Source organism: Netta rufina, assembly GCF_964035555.1.
Source record: "Netta rufina genome assembly, chromosome: 7".
In the NCBI taxonomy this organism is placed as follows: Eukaryota; Metazoa; Chordata; class Aves; order Anseriformes; family Anatidae; genus Netta; species Netta rufina.
The window spans coordinates 5,337,783-5,359,688 of NC_140130.1; the positions used below are offsets into that span (position 1 = coordinate 5,337,783).

At 56.6% G+C, this 21,906-nt stretch overlaps 1 protein-coding gene across 2 annotated transcripts in view; it reads right to left on the minus strand.

The window, feature by feature from the left end:
- UNC5B (unc-5 netrin receptor B) overlaps nucleotides 1–21,696 on the minus strand; it is a 36,119-nt gene extending 14,423 nt beyond the window's left edge. The window contains exons 1-2 of one of the 2 annotated variants that reach the window (XM_084289790.1): nucleotides 21,617–21,696; nucleotides 20,220–20,386 (exon numbers count right to left, since the gene is read on the minus strand). In XM_084289790.1, coding sequence (XP_084145916.1) covers nucleotides 20,220–20,250 — 31 coding nt within the window. In that variant the 5' untranslated portion in view covers nucleotides 20,251–20,386; nucleotides 21,617–21,696. Of the gene's footprint in view, nucleotides 1–17,898; nucleotides 18,028–20,219; nucleotides 20,387–21,616 lie in introns of those variants that run through there. The other variant, XM_084289789.1, reaches the window with a different exon arrangement.
- Nucleotides 21,697–21,906: the final 210 nt, after the last annotated feature.

Genomic DNA, 21,906 nt, shown 5'->3' on the forward strand with positions numbered 1-21,906 from the left:
GCCTCCGGACCCAAACACAGCCCTGCTGCAAGGGTCCCGAGGCACGGGAATCCCCAAACCTCCATCCCCAGATGCCGATAAAGGGGCTGTGCCCAAAACATCCCTCGCTGCGGGCTCAGAGGAGACAGCTCCCTGCGATGCCTCGCGCCTCCCCAAAAATACCCAAGGAGAAGGAAAAAAGGAGGAATTACTTAGCAAATCCCCGTTACACCCTATCGTGCTCGAGTCTTTTGTGCTACTTCACACATTTCCTTCAGGGTCGTGTTGGAAAACTATCACCAAATTTCATCTACGCCGGCTCTCACCGGGGCCCAGCCACTTGGCTTTGTGCTGTTTTAATGCCATTGCCGCGCTCCCCTCGTGCAGGCTGCTCTGTTTACCCAGCCACCACGTTATTTTTAATGGATATCATAATTATACAGGCTTTATTTGTTTGCTCTGGCTCAGAGAAGGAAAAGAGCCAGCAGCAGATAAGGTGGCCGTACGCTGGTTATTCACATCTACGGCATGCGCTGCCTGCCCGTTGTGCAAAGAATAACGATTCCAGCAAGGAAAGAGAGAGGGGAAAGGAAAACGGGGAATGAAGAGGGACTTGTTGCCCCAGCTGATGCCAGAAAGTCCAGAGAACTACGAATTATCAATCGGAGAGGTGGTGAATCAAGGGGAGGATGAAAGCTCTCCTCGGCAGGACCGCGGTGGGCGCGCACGCAACAGGTCCCCTCTCCCCTCTCCAGGCTGCTTCCAAATGCCAGCTCCCAGAGAAGCCGGGCCGCAGGCAGGAAGCGATTTCCTGTTCACACAAATTACATCCATATTTAAAAATGTAAATTCCCCGGCGCTCCAACTGGAGCCTGGCAATTCGGAGGCGGGCGTTTTGCAATGGGGTTTCTCGACATGCAAATGCGGAGGCAAACGCGTTTGCTTAGGGCATGCAAAAAAAAAAAAAAAAAAACAACACTAAAAAAACCAAGGAAAAAAAAAAAAACCAACAACAAAGTAATTTAAAAAATCAACACTGTGAAACTACCCAGGACAGGAGGTGTTCCTCCAGGAGGAGAAGGATGCTCTGCTGCCAGCCTGGTTATTCACCACGGGATGCCCCAGCTCCATATAAACCCTCCTGGGGCCAGCATGGGAACGCACAGGGCACAGGGCTTTGCCCTTGGAGCATCCCAATCCCCAGCTGGGAAGGGATGGCAGCAGCCCAGCAAGGCACAGCAAGGAGTTTCGGCAGCTGGAGGAGCGGTGCAAAGGGAGAAGAAGGAGCTCACATTGCTTGGTTGTGCCTTTTTTTTTTTTTTGGCACCCGCCCTCTCCTCCCCAGCAGCTCCCCAAAAGCCCCGGGAAGCCAAAGCCTCCTGGAAGGCTGCTCCCTTGGCGTGAGGCTGTTGGTTGAAAAACACAAAACCTACTGCAAAATAAAAGGAGAAAACCAGCACATTCAATGCCCCAAATTAACTAGAAATTCAAATAGGGGAGCAATGTCAAAGAGCAGCTGGTTAAGACCCCTTTATTAAATGGCCTTTAAAGTTGCCCTTAATCTTTCAGATTTGTTGCCCTGATCAAGAAAAAAAAAAAAAAAAAAAGCATTAACGGAGGATGGAAATATTCTGCTTTTGTCCTTTCTCTGCCCTTTTCTTCCCTTCTCGTTTCGCTGGGACAAACAGAAGGAAAAATGGGGGGAGGGAGAGAGCAGGGATAGAAAGAGATTGGAGGGAAAAAAAAAAAAAAAAAAGAAATAATCCCTGATGCAGAATATGAAATATTAAGACTCTGCTCTCCCCCTCCATGCCAGCCCTGCCCCTGGTCCAGAAGAAAGCCCTTGGCAGGGCTCGCTCAGGGCCGAGGCTTCCCCATCCCCTGGCTGCTGCACTTGAATCCCTGCAGCAAGGCGCAGGTAGAGGAGCAGCTCCCAGCCTCCAGCTCTGCTCCTCCTGGAGGTTACCTCCAGTTATTTCGCACCAAGGCTTTAAAAAGTAGAGCAAAAAACCCTGACGATGTTTGGGAACCAACCAGGGGGGTGCTTAAAGCCAACAGGACCCCGGAGCCTGCTCCTTCCTTTCTCACCGCCATCAATTTCCACCTTTTGACTGTTTCTTCCCCAATTTGTCCACGGAGGCTGGCCGCACAAAGCCAGCCCTGGCAATCCTTCCACCTTTTCTTCTCCCACGCTGAATTCCTCTTTCCTCCCTTTGTCCTGCCCCAAGTTGCAACCGGGGCTCCGGGCTCCTGCAGCCTCCGCCACCAGCCTCCTCCAAAGGTGACCCAAAAAAGTCCTCAGGGAGACAGGGTCTGAAGGCTGATGTATGCCAAGGAGCAAAAAAAAATTGATGGAAAGGGAAAAAAAGCCCCCCAGCCTTGTCCTCTTGTGCTATGGGTCCTGTTCTCTTGTGCCAAGGGTCCCGTTCCTGTGCCGAGGGTCCCACCCTCCTGTGCCGTGGTTCTCTTGGTGCCTTCATTCCCACGAGTGATTTGCACTAATTGCTTTAAAGCTGGGGACAGCATGTTCCCCAGCACGCCCCCCCCGAATGCCACTGGGCTGGGATTTGCTGTCAGCAGCCATAAATCAAAAAAAAAAAAAATCAAATAAAATAGCAGGCAGTGCTACGGGAGCAGCGGGTCCACAAACCCACTGCGAGCGAATATCCAGCTTCTAACATCTGGGACCTATGGGGCCCTGCAGGTGCTGTGGGCTCCATCCTGTGCCCTTAAAAGCGAGGAGGAGCGGCCCCCGTTCCAGGAAAATGCACTGCAGCAAGGCTCCTGCCCGTCCCGGGGGGCCCATCAGGCTACCAGCGCGTCCATCCAGCCTGATAGAGAAATTACTAATGTAAATTAATGGATAATTGAAGCCCTTTGGTCCTAAATATTTAAATTATTTAACAGGCAATTAAGAGCGAGGGGAAGGAAAGAGGAAAAGGGGCCTTAACCCCGCAGGTGGGTGCGGGGGGGGAGAAAAAATAAAAATGGAAGTGAGAAGAGAGCAGCGAGAGCCAAGCACGCACGTCAGGGGGAGGCTGCCAGCCGCGAGCACACCTCGCTGCGGGTTTTCGCCAGGCTGCCTTTCCCGAGGATGCCCCAGCCCCAAGGGGAGCCGGTTCTGCCCCAGTTTCTTTCCAGGAGAGGACGGCTTCAGCTGCTCATCCTCAACTATTTCTGCCCGTGGAAGTGGTGGCGACTTCCCAGAACTCACAGGATTTTTTTAGGGATTTTTAAAATTTCTGTCCCACCGCCTAACCACGAGCCGACAGCATTCCCTTACATAACGCCATCCCTAACCCCATTTTTTGTTGTTTTCTTTTAACCCTTGCATTCACCTGATCCAAACACCTTGAATCCGTACATTTCAACCTTTTTTTTCAGTCTCCATCCCTCCCCAAACACACGAAGGGGCACTGGGATGAGCACCACCAGTGCGATGATTTTCCCATCCTCAGAAAAACGCACAACGAGGAGTGGAACGGGACCAAAAAACCATGGGATTTCCTCCTCCTGCCTCCATCCCGAGCCAGCCAGGGATATTCCCACAGCTCCCCTGAGCCCTGGAGGGGGGGTCACGAAGGAAAATGCCCGGCGGCCCGTCGAGAAAAGACGTCATGTGGGAAAAAAGGCGTTTTAACAAAAGCGGTGCGTGCCCAGGGACGGCACCGAGGGCAGGGAGACGCAGCGAGACAATAGTGAATAGATTTCAGATTACATCCTGAACTCGCGGCCTCCTGGGAACGGGGTTATAAAAACCCTTTTTATTTTGTTTGTAGTCCAAAACAAACAAGTACATAAAAAGCCCAACGCCGAGGAGCCAGCCAGGAAGTGAGCAACATCTGGGAAACATCTGGGCCTGGCTGCCCCGCAGGCTGAGCCCCGGCACGGCTCCGTCTACCTGCTCACACGCTTCTGAGGGAGCCCCGGTACCCCAAATGCCATCCCCTGCCCCGAAAGGGAGCCCCTGGGGGAAAGCTGGGCCCGTCACCCCGCTCCTCTCGCCTGGGGAGCGATTTGGAGAATGCCCTGGTGTAGGGTTTTGGGCATTTCAGGATGCCCTGGTGCAGGATTTGGGGCATTTCAGGATGCCCTGGTGTGGGGTTTTGGGCATTTCAGGATGCCCTGGTGCAGGTTTTTGAGCATTTCAGGACGCCCCAACTTTGCATGGTGCCCTGGTGCAGGGTTTCAAGCATTTCAGGATGCCCTGGTGTGGGGTTTGGGGCTTTTTAGCATGCCCTGGTGTGGGGTTTCTAGCATTGCAGATGTCGAGAGCATTGCAAGATGCCTTGGTGCAGGACTCTGAGCATTGCAGGACACCCTGAACATAACAGGACACCCAAAATATCACAGGATACCCCAAGGCTTAAAGGATAAACCAAGCACTGCGGGACACCCTGGTACAGGGCTTCGAGCACTGGAGGACACCCTGAGCATCGAAGGATGCCCTTGGGCAGGGCTCTGAGCATCGCAGGACCCCCCGAGCATCGCAGGACCCCCGAGCTGGAGCTATTTTATTTTCTCCTTTCCCTTTCCCACCCCAAACACCAAACAGCTCCGCAACCAGGCAGCACCAACACCACAAAAGCGGCTGCGCAGCACCCAGCACCCACCGCCCCGTTCCCCATCCCGGACGCACACACTGCCATATAGGACCAGCAGCTACACGAGCGACACCACGGCTCCGTTTCAAGGGTAAATAATTAGAAAAGTCAATTAATTCCCCCCAGCATTGCTGCACGGTCAGCCCCAGTGCCTCGGAGCCGGGCACACGTGCGGCTTCTCTTTGAGAGTGCCAGCCTCAATCAGGCTTTGGGGAGCAGGGCGGGAGGAAATTAATGAAAGGCAAAGCTGATTACAAAGAACAATACAATGACTCAATCTGTTTCTCCTACCTCCATTGTATGAAGCTTTTTACATTTTTAAAGGTTTCGCCTGGTCCCTCAATGCACAATGGAAGCACCTCCAAGGGAAGCGGTAATGGCCCTGGAGACTTTTGAGCAAGACTGGACAAAAACAGGGCAGAAACAATCCCGGAGGAAGGGCCAGATGATCTAACAGGTCTTTTGCATCTTTAATTTCTCACCCTTTTCTTTCTGCTCTTATTTCAGGCACAGTGTTGTTTTTTTTTTTGGCTGCCGCTAACTAGATGTTAATGCGGGAGCAGTTTCATTCCCAGCACATGGTGGAACCAAAAAAAAAAACCCAACACGTGCCAGGTCTGAGCATGAGGGATTGATCCTGAAGGTGCTGAGAGCTGGGGATGGCTTTTACCACCCTACCAGAGGCATCAAAGCTCGATGAGAGAAGCCAAGTGGCGCAGCACCAAGCCCTGCTGCCCCGATCCTGCGCCCACCCTGCCGCAGATAGGGGACCCCCAGCCCCATGGGGGTCCTGGTGCCTGGCCCCCAGCTGGGACGAGAGCAAAAAGCTGCTGCTCCGAGCCCCGTTTATGACCTTCCACGGGGGGAGCCCGCTGACAGCTTCACGAGCTTTTTGTTTTTCAAGTCGTGGTTTTATATTTACGACCTGAAAGGGAAAGATGCAAGCAGGCAGAGCGTCGTGGGGCTATCTGCTCCCGACCTGCCCCCAGCCAGGCAGTTCCAGGAAGCCATAAAAAGCGATCACATTTCAGCCTCTTCCCCCCTCCTTCTTTCTCTCTCCTCACTAAAAACACCTCTTCTTTTTTTATTTTTTTTATTTTTTTTTTTCCCCACAGTGGTCATTTCTTTCTAATGCTCACCCCCCACCCCCCAAGGAAAAGCATCAAAAATTCATGCAGGAAGCTTCAGGGAAATCACAGGGGAAAAACAAGAGGCCCCACGTGCTGGGGAGCATCCCGGTGAAGGCGAGATCCCACTCAGTTTGGGGTATTTACATGGAAAAAAGTGGTCAGAAGCTTGCTTTGGGGCAGGGACCACGTTCCTCTGCTCGATGACCAGGGGATGGAGGCACTTCCCAGCAGAGCCAGGCTGGGAACACCGAGAGTAAAGGCAGGAGCAGGGGGGCTGAGCTCTTATTTATAAGCTTGGTGGGGGAAAGAGGGCAAAAGTCCCCAGAACTCAGCATTGGGGCTGCAGAAAAATGCCTTCGGGACGCGTTCCAGCCAGCAGCTTGCCCCCCAGCAAGATAAGCGCCCTCCTTCACCTCTAAATTCCTTGGTGGAGGAGACAGCCCTGGTTTTAACGGCACACGGAGGTGCCACAGCCAGGACACGGTGGTGATAAGAGGTTGTTGTTTTTTTTTTTTTTTTTTTTTGCTGTATTTTGTCTGGCTGCTGGCTCGGCCAGTGGGTCAAGGGCTTCCAAAATGCATCGCCAAAGACTGGTGGGGCACGGGCGCACCAAAGCACCCAGGGCGCACCAAGGTGTCCAGGGTGCAGGGGTGCCATCCTGGGTGCTCTCTGCTTTTTTAAGCCCCACGAGCCAGGGCAGCGAGGGCCCTCAGCTAAGAGGCGAGTGAAAACCCTCCTTTCCCTGCCCTGGCCGGGGGTGGGATGCCAAAGGCAGCGCGCGGAGCAAGGGTTTGTGCCGCAGCCCCGGGCGTGGGGCCGTGCCCCACAGCTGCCTCTCATTACAGCTTCACCTTCCCCACTCCCATCCGCGGCTGGGCTGCGAGAGCCGGACGGTCTGGTACAGCCAGTCGGCAAGAGAGAGAAAATACTAATAAAAAAATATATATTTATATATATATATATATATATAAAAAAAAGACTTTCAAGCAGGGCTAACAATTTTCTCGGCGCACTGGGGGCAGTGAGTGGCATCCTGGGGTGCAGGAGCAGCGGGGCAGGGATGCAGGGAGCCTCCTCTCCTCTTCCCTCCCCTCTTTATCTGCTGCCTGGGGCTCTAGCCCGGCGCCTGCTGATAATCAGGGAGCGCATTTGAAACCCCGGCGCCAGACAGGATCCTTATCTCCAGGAATGCGGGATGGGGGCAGCCCCTGCAACAGCTTCGGGAGAAAGGGGGGAGGCAAGAAGACCCCCCCTGCCTCCTCTGCTGGGTGCACAAGCACACGTGCAGGGACCAGAGGAGGGAGGAAGGGATGGGGTGGGTGACCGGCGGGTTGCACGGAGCCCAGTTCCCAGCCCCAGCGTGGCTGCAGGCGGAGGAAGCTCCCTGTCACCCGGCCTTGCGCAAGGGCCCTGTAATTATCGGGGAAAATCGCCCTGCTTGGCTTTCCCATCGAGCCAAGGCGCCCGTGCCACGAGCAGCCCGAAATACTCAAAGATCTCAAACGGCTTGGGGACCCCCTGAGGTCGGAGCAGCCTTTATGGCAGGATGGAAGGGGGGAAAAATTATAAGGCCCCCCAAATCCTCCCCTCTGCCCAGCCCCGGAGACGTGCGCCGGAGCTGCCCGCAGGCTGCTGTGTGCTCCCAGCAGGCCGGGCAGGAATTTGGAGCAGGGAGGGAAGGAGAGGAAGAAAAAGACAAGCCAAGGCGCTGGGTTCCTGCCTGCTGTGCCCCAGTTCTGCGGGAAGCCCCGCTCAGCCCACGGTGGCCATCCCAGTGCCAGCGCTCTTCCACGTCCCAGCCCGGTGGCACCTGCAGACCCCACTCGCTGCACCCTCTCGGGAAGGGGAGACCCAAAAAAACAGGCAGAAAACAACCCCAAAAGGGGTTTTCCCCCACGCCCGCCAGGGCAGAGGCGGCGGAGGCAGCGGTGCAAGCCGGCGCAAGCCCCACGTGGGCACGAGGAGAGCTCCGGGTGCAGACGTGAGGCACCAAAAGCAAGACCTGGAGCAGCACCAGGAGACGAGCGACCGCTAAATCCCAATGCTCTCAGCTCTGCCCCTGCCCTCCACGACCAGGGCGCGATGCTCCAACACCCCGAAAAAGCCACGAGGGGTTGTTCCTGTAAGCAAATATTGCTCACCAGCCTTGCCCCACGCTCGCAGGAAAGCACCACATGGCACAAGCACGCTCAGCACCCCGTGCCATAGGTACGTGCGTCCACAGGCAGCCCAGCCGTGCTCACATACAGCCAGCTCAAAAACCCTCTGCCAGTGCCACCGAATCCCCACAGGAGTTGTACACCATTAAAGGGATATTTAAAATCACTAATAAGGGGCTGATGAAGTTTGGGAGCTGCCGACACCAGCCATATGCCTCCGACACGCACGATGCAGTCGGTGCCGTGGCAGCGCAACTGCAGGTACCAGCTCGCCTAATTAACCAGCAGAAGAAAGCCTCATTTAAAACAAAGCTCTTATTTTATTTATTTGCTGACAGTAGCAGAGCAATTCCCTCCAGCACGACGTGAAAGCAAACACGCTGTCCTCAAAATAAACCGCCCCGGGCTTTTTAATTTCGCCCTTCCACAAGTGTTCCCTGGCTTGTCTTTGGGAAGGGAGAAACCACCCGAGGTGGAGCCAGCCTGCAGCCCCCATTAGCATGGCAGAGGGCTTGCAGAGCCGGCTCGTCACCCCCTCACCAAGGCAAAAATGCAAGCACATGCTAAAAAAGTGTCCTTCAGAGCGCCCCCCCGGCGCTGCCACCCTCCTGCAGGTGCCCACGGGACGGGGATGCTGCCGGTGCTGGTCCCCGAAGCCCTCCTGGCCACAGGAAGGGAGCAGAGGGCCGCCGTGCTTTTATTTAGCATCTTTATTTCTCCAAGTGCTTTAAATAGATATGGATTGACTCTCAGCTCTGGTTATTGCAGCTTGAAAGGGGAGCTGCAGGCACTTTGATTGATGAACACGAGGCTGCTCCTCGGCGTCCAAAGCCACCCGGAGCCTCCTCCTGCCTCAACAGCTGCTGGGTGCCCTGCATCCCCCTCCCGGTAAGGGCATGAGGATGGCAGCACCACGCAGGCGTTTGCCCTCCTTTGCTATGATTTTGGGTAAAGGCTGCTCCAGGAGTGCCACAGCCAGCGTGGTGACCCGTGGTGGAGACCCCCAGCACCCCAAAAAAGGACGGGGACCAGCCCGTAGGGAGACAGTGGCTCCACATCCCCCATCCATCACTCCCAGCCACCTCTGTGACCAAGCCCAGGCTACCAGCGAGCCAGACCTTCCTTCCTTCCCCTGCCACCTTCCCCGCTCGCTCTGAGCTCACCCCGATCACCAGCTTCACTCTTTTCCTAGCTGCAAACGCAGCCAGCGACTTACAAATTCATGGCAACAGGGAGAGACGGCGCGAGTTTTTACGGCCAGCGCTGGCTCTGGGACATGCATTTTTCTTCGCAGCGATGAAAAGTAATTCCTTTCGGTTAAGGGGTAAGTAAAATCACACCGGGAAGCCGCAGGTAAATCTATTGCAGCGACCCTGAGCAGGCGCTTCCCCAGGGCTTGGAGGCAGCAAACTTATCAGGCAGCGGGCTGATAGCACGTCCAGGCTGAACCATAAGTCTTGAGTGCATGAAAGGTATTCCTAACTGCACGCTGGGTTAGCAGGGGAGGGAAAAAAAAAGGTGGAGAAGGCACAGAGGGGGCAGAGAACGGAGACGGGGTAGGGCTGGGGCTGGGCGTCGCTGCCACCAGGGGATACCTCCAGATGGACGCTGCTACACCCTGCAGGTCTGGTTCATCCCTCCTTCAAAAAAAAAAAACAAAAAAAAAACACCCAACATTTCTTTGCACGAGTGCAAGGGTCACCACTCCATCCCCAAAGCCACCGCCTCCCCGTGCGGCGTGCGGTTGGAGCCCCAAAAGGGCATCGCGTCACATCCAACCACATCCAGGTCCCTGTTGTTTCTTCTTTTGTAGCCACGGGAAGAAAGGGCTGCTCTGTAATCATCCCTCCGCTGGCTCCCGTGCTGCTTTCGGCAGCGACCAGGGCACCGCAGGGCTGCTTTCATGTGGCAAGGGCAGCTTCCAAGCAGTGCCACCGCGGCGAAATTAAAGCCCCGCTCGCAGTCTCGCTCGCTCCCGGAGGCAGCCTGCTTGCCTCGGACCTGATCTCCCTTCCAAAAGCCTGCAGTACGGCGAGCTGACCACCTTGCTTTCTAAATAGGCACTCAGGAAATTTAAACTGCCCCGAAAATAATGCCTAATGCCTCTTTCTGATGAGAGGAGCAGCTCTCACCGATGTCCTTTTGGCGAATGCTCTGCATTTCTTGCTCCACTTCGCCCGTGTGTGAACACAATTCCCCCCCAAAATGGGGAGCAGAGCAGCTCCAGACCAGGATTCGCTAACAAACCCGCACATTTTCTCTTCGCCAATGCTTCTTCATAGCTTTGGTTTACTGTTCGGTCCAAAATTATTGAGGTTTTCCCCTCCTTCCCTGCAAAACTTAGTAACGTGAGCTCACCGACACAGAGACGGAGACCAAAACGTCCCGCAGCCAGCAGTGACCTCAGCCACGAAACATCACAAGGGGCAGCTTCAAAACAGATTTTATGGAGATTATTTTTTTTTTTTTAATTCGGAAGCAATGCCATCCCTCTGCGTGCACTTTATCCAGAATAAGCACCCCGATTCTGGAGGAAAACACGCTTTGCTTCCCCAAAAGCCCCCCTCCCAGCACCCCGCGCTAACGCCTCCCAGCACCCTGACAGCTCTTCCCTCCCAATCTGGATTCTTTTAGGAAGCCAGGCTAAAAACAGAAACCTCCCCCCCAAAGCCAACAAACAGAAAATAACCCAGACAGAAGAATAAATACTTTCTCGGGCACGGCAGCTCCTCTCGGGCCGCGGTGCCCCGGGGTCCCTTTGGGGAGGGCTGCAGCATCGGCAGCGCCTCGCCTCCGTCTCCTCCCTCACCCCATGGGGAGCGGGGTCCCCACGGGCTGGAGCAGATGGTTTCCAAGCTGACAGGTTGCAAACAGCTCCGGCGAGCCGCTCGGGGGATCGGATATTGTCTCCGTGCCTCTAGGTTTTGGAAGGGAAGATCCCTCCCAGCTAACAGCTCGGCTGCTGCCCCCCCCGGGTCTCACATCCTTCCTCAAAGCACCTCCACCGAGCTCCAACAACTCTCCGAGTGCCTGCGCATCACTTTTTCCACCCTGCAGAGGGAAAAGCGAATCTTTACACGTGCCCACCCCTTACGCAGCTGGAACGAGGCCGTTCGGACACAAAAACAACACCAAGTTTGCTTTTCCAGCACTCTCCCTGCGCACATTTTGAGGGGATTTCCAGCTCCTTCTCCCCCTTTTTGGGGCCAGTCTGCCAAGGAGCACCAGCCCTCTCGCAGAGGTTCTGAGAAACATCATTCTGGCACAGAGGCATGGTAGAAATTACCACATTTAGGTCAAAACCTTGATATTTTTAGCACATCTGAGGATTTGGGGTCACAATTTCTCCCCTGAGACTGAAGCTCCTTTCAAGACAAACCTTCACTGTCTTCAGGGAAGGGAGGATGAGGTCACGGGAAGTTTTCTTTGGTGGAGGAGAGAAGGGGATGGGGAAATTGTTTCAAAGCCTGAAGAAAACTCTCAAACCTGCACTGCTCCTTTGGCAGGGCAGATATGGAGAGGAGGGACCTGGAAGGAGGTGGAGTGAGGTTTTTTTCCCTGTAGGATTTCACAGCAGCTCCCAGCTGTGCCCCCAGAGGGTGGCAAGACATCCCAGAGATGGAGAGCAGGCAGCTGGACCCTGAACCTTCCTCTCTTGCCTTCTCATCAATGCACAGAAGCCACGAGCCCAGGACAACTTGGAGAAGCTTCTTCCCATCATCGGCACCACTCATTTATGGGATCTTCAGGATTTGGGACCAGCACCGAACACAGGGGCCAGCAGTGACACCGCAGAGCCCCGGCAGGGACCCAGCTCCTCTCTGAGCAGCTTCTGACTCTTTTAATTCTCCCTTCAGCCTCGCTGCATCCCACCGGGCCGCGGAAGGCCACCGAGCTGCGCGGCTCCGGCTCCTTTTGTTCCCCTGCCGTTTGCAGCCCTGCAACTCGAGCCTGGCAGAAAACATGTGGTTTGCATTCTCTCCCCTCTACTTTCCGCAGCCTTCCCCCTCTGGAAGCAACGAGCCCTTCCTCTCGCGGGGAGGAAATCGCAGGCATACCTCTCTGAAGATGGAGAGGCTGCGGCGAGAGCCCCGCGCTGTGCCCGCCTCGTGCGGCCGCGAGGGATGCGCCGTGCGCCCAAAGAGATGGACAGGCAAAGATGTGTCCTTTGGGGAGAGAAGGGGGAAGGCAGAGAGGGTGTGCGGGGCAAGGAGAGGCTCCAGGCCACCAAAAAGCCACCCAGATGCAGACCTTGAGCCCTGTCCCCTCATACGAGCAGGGGAAAGCCAGGAAGAGCAGTGATCCCGTTGGATGGGCGCATCGCCGCGTGCCCAAAGGCTGCTCCTTTTCTATATATATAATTTTTTTTTCCCCCTGCAGCACAGGATCAGGAAGCCTGACGCTTTCTCAGAGCCAAGCACCGATGGATTTCACTTAGAGGGTATTACAGAGCCGGGCTGACAGCTCGGCACGCTGTGTCCCCGACCGCTCGGCGCCCCGCATCCGTGCGGATCGGCCGGGACCCCGGCTGCGGAGCGGGCACGTGGGATTTTCCAGCCCCGGCAGGACCGGCCCCAGCACGCCCCAGCCTCGGTGTTTTTGCTGCAAACTCCAAAGGAACCTGCCCATTTCGCCCCGCTTTGCATAACCAGTTTATCCCAGTGTTTGTTTTAAAAACTTCGGCTCCTGTTAGTCACTGCTCAGAGCAAACCGACCCAGCCCTATCGCCAGCTTTTGGAGCTCGCTTTTCCAGCTCTGGGCAGAGCCAAGGTTTTTATGTTGTTGTATAAATTTTAGGGCCTGAAATATGTGCCTCCGTACCTCGTTTTACACAGACCCGTTGCGGCCGCTGCCCCGGTTATTTTTGAAGTCGCTCTCTGCAGGTTACAACACGGTAGCTGGAGCACCCAACACCCAGGGAAGGGATTAAAAAACGCCTTCAACCCGAAGCTGGCATCCCGAGGCTATCACAACACGGTACTTTTAGCATTCAAAGCCTACACAAAAAAGCCTTTCTTGCTTCTCCCCAGCAGAGCGCAGACTGTCCGTTCACCAGCAGAAATTCACCCAGCACAGGCACACGTGGAAAAAAACGGGGAGTTTCACAGCCTCTGGTGCTCAGCCATCCCTCCACACCACCACGTTTTCTGGTGGCACGCAGCAAAATGCAGGGTTTTCAAGCTTTCCTTGCTTTGTTCCAAAAGGAGAAACCTTCCAAATACCATTCCAGCACAAGCACGGGGTGGCAGCACCCAGAAGGGCGACGGCGAAGTCTCCACGGGGGCTTGCGGCTTCTGCGCGGCGTTGGGTTGGATCCATTTTGCTCCCGAGTGACCACGAAAATACATCCTGCCCCTCACCGACGGGGAGGGCAGGGGAAGGCCCTACACCCTTTGAACACGCCTGCAGAAGTCACTCTTTGGCATAAAGCACGTGCTGCAAGGGATGGGGGAGAGGCACTCGGAGGGCTTCGTCTGCTGTGGGGTGCAGACACGGCACCGGCGATGACCCAACCCCAAACCTCTGCGCTGAGGCCAGGAGCAGACAGCACCACCCCAATGCACCCCAGGCGTGTCCCTCCTCCTGTTTTAAATCCGTCCCGAGGAGTCCCTGGGCTCCCTAAGCTCCTGCCCAAGGAAAGCTCCCACGCCACCCGAGGCATCGCAACCCCTTTCATCGCCGCCCACATCCACCCCCGCCAGCCGCCCGGCCGGGAAGCCCGGTTCTTGTCCTACAACATCTCCTCCTCCTCCCACCCGGGTTGCAGGACGAGCATTTGCAGGCTGCCAGGCAGTGACGAGGGGGTCACTGGGGATAATTTCCAGGCTGGCAGCTTCCAAGGAGGAGAAATGCGCCGCAGACGCCTCCCCAGGTGCCAGCAGGGTGGAGAAGAGCTCGCTGATCTCCCTCACATCGTTTAACAAGTCACCGTGTCAGTCCCCATAAAACTTTAATGGGGAGGGATGCTCGATGGGAAGCAGCGCCGTGACTTCCACGAGCCATCCCTGCCCGCTCAGAACCCGCTCTGGTCCTCATTTTAGCAAAGCAAATCCTACTCAGGCGCAGCTACATCGAGGGGTGCTGGATCCACCCCTCCGGCGAGCAAAAGCATCCCCAAGTGGTCCTCCACCTGTCTTCAGTAACATCAACGCCAACTACATTTCTCCAGCTATCCAAAAGGGGATTTTTACTCTTTCAAACAACATAAACCCATAAAAAAAAAAACAAACATAAAGCTCAAGGATGCTGCCCACAGCATCGCTCCCAAAGGACCACAAAGCTCATCCACACCCAGAGGTCCTCACCTCTCCTCCAAACTGCTGCAGCTCGCTCCACACACATTTAACACCCCAAAATGAGATTTTCCACGCTCTTTCAAAGGAAAACAATTGCTCGGCTTCAGGCTTGGCAAGAAGGGGAGGCGAGGTGACCCAAGGGACCCGCACAGAGCCATACCAGCAGGACCACCAGCAAGCAGGAGAGGTGCCAGGACCCAGCTTCGTGTCCGGTTGGGTGAGGGTTTGGTAATGCCTGGGGACAGCCCGTGCTTGGAGGCAGGGCAGGCAACCTAGCCCCTTCTTCCCAGCCATGCTGGGGCAGAAAATGGGGGCAATCCCTTTTTCTTGCTCCATAACAGAAGCTAAAGCACCTCTCCAAGCTACGAGGAAGCAAAGTGGCTCCAAACATTTGCTTCTCAAATCCCAGGGGGATTATCCCAGCCCCATCCAGCCGGGGCGAGCCCCGCTCCGCCTCCCCATCAATATTCCAATCCACACAAATCCCGGTCCCGAGATTTTGGGCTCCGTTTGGGGCTGCTGGAGGAGGCAGCCCTGATATGCAGCTCTCCATTGCACCCCTCCGAGCCTCCCCAGCGGGCTTGGGGAGCTGCTAATTCCTCCTCCCCGCGGCAAGGCAACAGCACCCCAAAACCCAGAGGGTCTCGCAGAAGACCCAGCCCGGAGCAGGGGGGTCCCTCGGAGCGGGGAGGGACTCGCAGGAGATGAAAGCCAGCGCACAGGACACGCCAGAGCAAGCCCCGTGCTAAATAATCCCTGCTTCCCAAGCAGTGCTTCACGCTGCCTTTCCCAGCCCAACTCGTGGTCGATGTCAGGGTTCACGCTGCCCTTCCCTCCCCTCCGAGGGCACCCCGACGGTGCCTCGCCAACCCCCCGCTCCCAACTCCCCAGATTTTCTTTTTTTCTTTTCCTTTTTAAGCTCAAAACAAAGAGCAGAGACAAAAATCCCCCGAAAAGCCCAAGCTCAGCAAAGCCGCGGCTGCTCCCAGCCCGGCGGTTTCGGAGGAGGAGAGGGCTGCTCGCGCTTCCCCGCCGCGCTCCCAAGGAGCAGGTCCGGGGCTGCCAGCCCAGCGCATTCCTGTGCCGTGAGTCAGGGCTCCGAAAAACCAGGAGGCTTCAAAAATAATCCTGGCGCGGCCGGGATGCTTCACTCGCCTCCTACCACGGCCCTGGCTCCCTGCACAGGACCAAAATTCGGACAAAACCCTCGGGGACAGCATCGCCCCCCAGGCTGGGGCTCCAGAACACGAGTAGAAGCCAAGCCCAGCTCCGAAACAGCCTCAGTTGTAAAATGCCAAGTGCCATACAAGCCTGGGGACAGCGAGGTGGATTTTTGGGGTTTTCTTCCCCAAAGCTGTGCGTTAATGCGAGCCCTCAGCGGGTCAGGATTTGTTTTTTCCAGCTGGATCCGAGGAGCCACATCACCCCAAAGTGCTCCATTCACCCCTCCTGCAGTGCCACAAGGGGAAAGGGCTCTGGGTTTGGGGTGAAGCATCCCACACAGCATCTCTCGAGGTCCCTTCGTACCAGCAGGGACAGGATTTTCACGGTACCAGCCCCACATCCCCAGCACCCCTAGTGCAAGGGCCCACCCCGAGCGCTGACTCACAAGCAGGGCTGGCTTGCACAATACGAGCGATTACAGCAAATTACAGCTCGGCACGGCGAGGCACACCAAAAAGCAGAGGCGATGGGCCTCGAAAGGCCACGGGGCAGCCGGTGGCACCAGCAGGAGCAGCCACCTCTGTCCAAAAGGGCGAGGAAAGCGAGATGCGGGTGGGAGCGCAGCGCAGGGAAACACTTCCCCTCTTATTAGCATTGCTAAATCCTGGGGAATACAAGTGAATAAGGCCCAGCAGGGACCTGGGGCTTTATGGCCCTGATGCCTGCTGTAATGAACTCCTCCAGACTCCATCGAGCCCTTCCGCCCGCACCTCGCCGCCCCGCGCTTCCTGCCGGCACCGGGCACCCGCAGGACCCGCAGGAGCTCAAGGACACGGCTGTCCTCCAGCTCCTGGGACATCAGGATGGAGAGCAACAGGTCCCAGGCTGCTCCCCTGCCACCCGTGGGGACGATGCAGGGGTCACAGGACCAGCACTGTCACCAATCCCCCGCTCCCCGTCTCCCCAGGTGTTGGGAACCCCAAGGAGATCCCAAGCAGACCCCAATCTCCCCAGATATTTGGGACAGAAGAGGGGCAGGAGGGCGGTCTGCCCACCATGCAGACATCCCTACTGCACCCCACAGCACCCCCGCGTTGTCCTGGGTGTTTTAACCCAGGCTCTGCAGCAGGCACAGAGCAGCTGAAGGGAAAGGAGAGCCAACTTTCTGCGATCCCGTACGGGCACGCCGGGAAGCTCCCCGCATCCCCCTGGTCAGGCTCAACTCGTTTTTCCTTCCTCCTTCCCTCCCTCTCATCTCGCAGGCATGCAAAAGCCAAGAGCAAGGAGCCAGGCAGAGGGGTGCTGATGTCCCCCCCGTGTCCCCAGCAGCCACCGAGCCCCCCCAACCCCTCAGCCTGTCCGCAAGGGAGAGGATTGCCCTGCACCGCCACGTCCAGGCCCCCGGAGATGCCAGAGGCACAACCGGGTAGGATCTTTGCACGGCGGGGGCAGACAAAGAAAAAAAAATAATAATAAATAATAATCTGATTAAACTCCCTCCCCAAAATTCCTCGTCGCCTTAATTAGGCTTCAGAAAGGAAGGCTGGGCTCATTTTCTTAGAAAAGCAGCTTGGCAGGGGACGCTTTCAGCGAGCAGCCAGGAGCCAGCGGGATGCTCTCCCTGTAAGTTTCCCCCAGGATTACGACCGTGCCCAGGGCAGGAGGGTCCCGCACGTATGGCTACAGCCTCCCCAGCCTCCAACTTTTCGGGGTGCCACATCCGAGCACCAGGGGATGACTTTCTGCATCTGGACACGGAGGAGAAACCCGCTGCCGCAGGACGGAGCGGTGTCTGAGGTGTCGTTTGTGGGGAAAAGGGGGGGGGCGTAAATAATTCCGATATATTTTTACAGCACGAGGCTGAACTGGATGATGGTGGGAGCCCCAACGCGAGCGGGCAGCGGGAGGGCCGTGCTTCTGTTTATTTTCTCGTCCGTGGCAGGGATTACGACGGCAGGGCAGGATTTTAAGAGCATCTCAATCACAAGATTCGGCGCCACACAGGAAACTTTGAAGAGCCATAGCGGAAAAATAAATAAATAAATAAATAAGAAAAAAAGGTCGCCGAGCTGCCCAGCCACCCAGAGCTGGGTTTTTAGAAGAACGCAGATTAAAAAAATAAAAAAATAAAAAAATGAAAATATCCAGCCCGAGTAATTACTTATTTGACCCGCTGGGAAATTACAGCCCACGGTGTTATAAACAGGGATGGGTTTGTTTTGCTCTTCCCAGACGGCAAGGGAAAAAAAAAAAAAGAAAGAAAAAAATAAAGAAATAAAACGGCGCAGTAAAACCAAAAGCAGAAAACCGAGAGGCAAGGGGGGGGGGGGGGACGGGGACGGGGACGACAGAGGAGCAGCCCCGAGCCCTTCCCGGGGCTCCCCCAGCCCTGGGGTGCAAGGGGGGGTCCGAGGAAGGGATGCTCGGTGCCCCCCGTTTCTCATCCTTTTCATCCCAAAAAAGGAGGGGGGGGGCAGGCGCAGCCCTCCGCGCTCCACCAAGGGGATGCGCCCTCCCCAAAAAACTTCCCCTCACCCCAAAAAATAGCCTAAAAAACCCAACTTACCTGCGGCGGCCAGCGCCCAGCGGCGGTGCAGGAGGAAGAGGAGGAGGAGGAGGATGATGAAGATGCGGCGGGGGGGTCCCGGGGGCTGCATGGCGGAGCGCAGCGCCCAGCGCACAGCCGCCCTGCGCGCCCGCCTCGCCGCTCTGCCGGGCTGCCCGGAGCCGGGAGGGGCGGGCAGGGGGCGGGAGGGGGCGGGAGGGGGAGGGCCACGGGAGGGGCTTAACCCCGCCACCACCCCCCCACGACCCCCTCTTTGCCCCCCCCAGCAGCCTGCGATGAGCTGCTCCCAGCCTCAGCCCCCCCTTCCCTCTCCAAGGGTGCTGAAACCCACTCCAAATTTTGCGTTGTTTTTTTTTTTTTTTTTTTTTTTTTTTTAGTAGAGATTTTGCTGCACGGGGCCCTGATTTTTTATTTATTTTTTATTTTTTTGCCCCCCCCCCCAGCTCCTAGAGCCACGAGGAGGCAGGGTAGAAGAATTCTACCCGCAAAGGGGCCACCTCCAGCACCCCGACCGCTCCAAAAATATATATAAAATTAAAAAAAAAAACGCGCAGGGGAGGTGCCCTGCGAGCCCCTCCTCGGTACCTGGGAGCTCCCCCTCTTGCCAAACCCGAGTTTATGGGTTTGCAAACTTCTCCGGGCGAGGATTTGGGGGATGTGAGCCCTTCCCTGCGCCGGAACCAGGGGGGGCTGCAAGGAGGGTGCGAGGCGCAGGGGGGCAGCAGGAACCGCGCTGCGCGGGGAGAGGGAGGGAGGGAGGGAGGGAGGGAGGGAGGGAGCTGCTGAGCGGGTTTCACTGCCGGCAGCCGCAAGGTTTAGGGGCTGGGGGGAGAAGGGACCCTGGCAGGCAGGAATTACAGCGGCCAGGGCTGGGGTTTGGCACCGGCACCCTCCAGGATGGAGGCTGGCACCCTAGGGGGGTGGCACCCATAGGGTGGCACCCATAGGGTGGGACCCGGCGGTGCATCCCCTGCCCCGCAGCCCTCCATCCCCTATATTCAGAGCCGGGCAACGTGCTGGAAAAGGCTGGGGAGCGACACCAAAATCTCCTTTGCCAGCTGCTATCACCATAAAAGCCCCGAATCTGGCTCGCCTGGCGGGGGCCGGGACGCGCACGGGGTTAAACTCGGTGGCGTTGAAGTCATCGTCTGGTATTCAAAATATGAATTAAAGCGACGCAAATTAATGGGTAGCCGACCGCTCTTTCGCAACCGTAGGAAAAAATACGGCCAGGCAAACTTATCATTAAGGCACGAGGGCTGTTTTCCCTCCCAGGTGTTTGCCTGCTGCCCCTGCTTTGCCTCGAAATCCTCAGCCCCAGCCCCAGCGCTCCCAGCAGGTCCTGGGGTGCGACGAGCTGCTCGGGTCTCAGGAGCAGCGGGCCCGTGTAACAGCATCAGCACCGTGGAGCAGGTGCAGAGGCGGTGATAATTCCCCATTTCTCCCGTCACAGGAACGAGGAGTGCCCAAATCTCGTTAGCGGGCCGCGGATTTAAGGACAAACAAAAGGCAGCGCTTCGCCCGCACCGCCCGTGATCGAATTAGGGACCTCGTTGCCACGGGGTGCTATGGAGACCTCCAGCCTGAACGGGCCCCAGAAAGCATTTAGGCACCCTGGAGGGGCACGGGGCTGTCACGGGGCGTTAAATGTGATGGAGGGGTCACCCCAGGGAGCCCTAGGCCTGGGGCAGATGTCAGGCCAGCCTGCCATCCCCAGCCAGGGATGCTGGATGCCTGCGAGGGAAATATACACCATGCCTCATCACCTCATCAACCACAGAGAGGGGTTTTTTGGAAGGGGCCCTAAAGGTCCCCTAATTCCAACCCCCTCCCGCTAGGTCAGGTTGTCCAAAACCCCATCCAGCCCAGCCTCAAGCACGTCCAGGGATGGGAATAAGCCATTCCCAAATGCTCTTGAGGGCAAGAAGGAGATTGCTGGACCTCAGACATGCCCAGGCTGGGCAGAGAGGGGCACAGCGGGCACCAGGGTGGACAGGGGGACACCCAGCTCCGTGCATTGCAGAGGTGCGAGCAGCCCCAGCGAGCCAGGAGCTCCACGTGCAACGGGTCTGCACCGAGGGCTGAGCCAAAATTTCCCCCGTCAGCTGGGGTTGTCACCCGTGGCTGCCCTCGTGGGGGACTCGGTGGCACCGGGTGGGCTCCCGCAGCTTCAGGAGGAGCAGGGGGAGCCAAACATCCCCCCCCGTCCGCAGGGCACCAGCGTGTGGTCTCCATCCAGCATGTCAGCTCAATAATTTATCGTCCAGGAGGTGCAATCACTATCCATAATTCACGAGCAGTAATGTTCTACAAGTTCAAACCTGCAGTTTGGCTCCCCGGACTGCTCGCCATCTTCACGTCCCAAATGGCATTTCTTCCCAAAAGGCAGTGGCTGGCTCTAGGTGCACTCAACAGCAAGGGGCACCCCAAAAATGGCAGGTTTTGGGGCTGTGGCCATCTGTCCCAAGGGCTGCATCGCTGCTGCTCTCTGAAATTACAAAGAAGCCTCAGTTTTTTTGGTCTGGAAGGCTGATAAGCAGGTTGTGATGACACAGGAGCATCCCCAGCGCCGCGGAGGCCAGGCAGACCTCCAGCAGGTGGGGAAGGCCGAGAGGTGAGAGGCTGAGTTTTTGGATTAGGGGGGAGAAAAGCCTCTCAGTGCTCTGCAAACTCTGCCCGGCAGACGTACGGCGTGGTGAGGCGGAGCACGCCGGAGCTCCCTAACTCCCGGGGGAGATGTTTATTAACTCGTCAAAATACAGCGCCTGCTGTTGCCAGCAAGAAGCTAGAACAGCAAAAAAAAAAGGAGAAAACAGAAAAAAGGGAGGGAAAAAAGAAGCCAAGAGACATCAAAATAAATAAATGAATGGACCATCAGTTGCTTTGCTTGGCAGAAGATGATCTGTGGAGATGCTCCGTGCAAGGAGCGTGTCTGAGTGCGGACACCTGGGGTGACAGGGGGGACCCTGGGGACAGGGCACCCAAACGCCGCTTGCAGCACCCACTCCCCAACCTTCTTGTAATTGGGACAGTGGCACCCCTGGCCCCACAAAAATTAAAGTTTCTAGACCAAACAAGGCGATATCTGGAAACGAGGCACCAAATGAATGCTGCGCCCACGCAGGGCCATGCCACTGCAGCCGTTACACCCCACTGTTGCTCCCGGACTAGAAACAGGAGAGCAGCCACCAATTATTTTAATCGTATTTGTTTAAGCACTACAAGTCACGGCCGAACTTTCTTCACTGTGTTTGCTGTCGCTTTGCTCTGCCACGCTCCTCCACAAATTACACATGTCACAGCGGCGGCACCGCCGCGTTGTCACCAGCACAAGTGGCCTCGGCGGCGCGATGCTGCCTGTGATCCATCAGGGCTTGGGGTTTTTTTCAGCCCCATTAAACAGGGCTTTGTGTTAAGCGCTGTGGAAGGACCTCGGTTGCCCATAGTCCCTGGGGCTGCCAGGGAGCAGGGGTGGGAGATGCTCTGCCCGGTGGGAGGATGAGAAATTCAGTGCCCACAGGACAAGGATGGGCACCTCAGGTCCTGGCCGTGGTCCTTTCAGCATCCGCTGTGGGATTTCCCCAGCTGCCCCCAGTCCTGTAAATTTCTTCTTTAAGGAGTGATTTAAACTTAAAAATGCCCCCCCTAGGTGTGAAAGTGCCACTGCACAAAACAGCAGATGGTGTTTGAGCACTGTAAAACAGCAAACGCGCCTTACCAAAAGACGCAGAGCAGGGACTTCTCGGCGCTACGTGAGTGCCTCGGGGGCTCGATCTGCAGCTTTCAGCGTGGAAGGGGAGGAAGAAAAGCACCCAAAGGCTGGGAAGTGCTGCGAGATGGTGTCGGTGGTAGGAGAGGCTTCCCTGTGCGTGGTGTGTGCTGTCCTGGGCAGGAGGCACGGAGCCGGCGCGGCAGGAGGTCCTGCGCACGGGAAGGCGCTCCCTGTGCTACAATAACACGGGTTTTGTTCAGGAAAAGTCAAAACAGTTCCTCAAAACGAGCAAAACA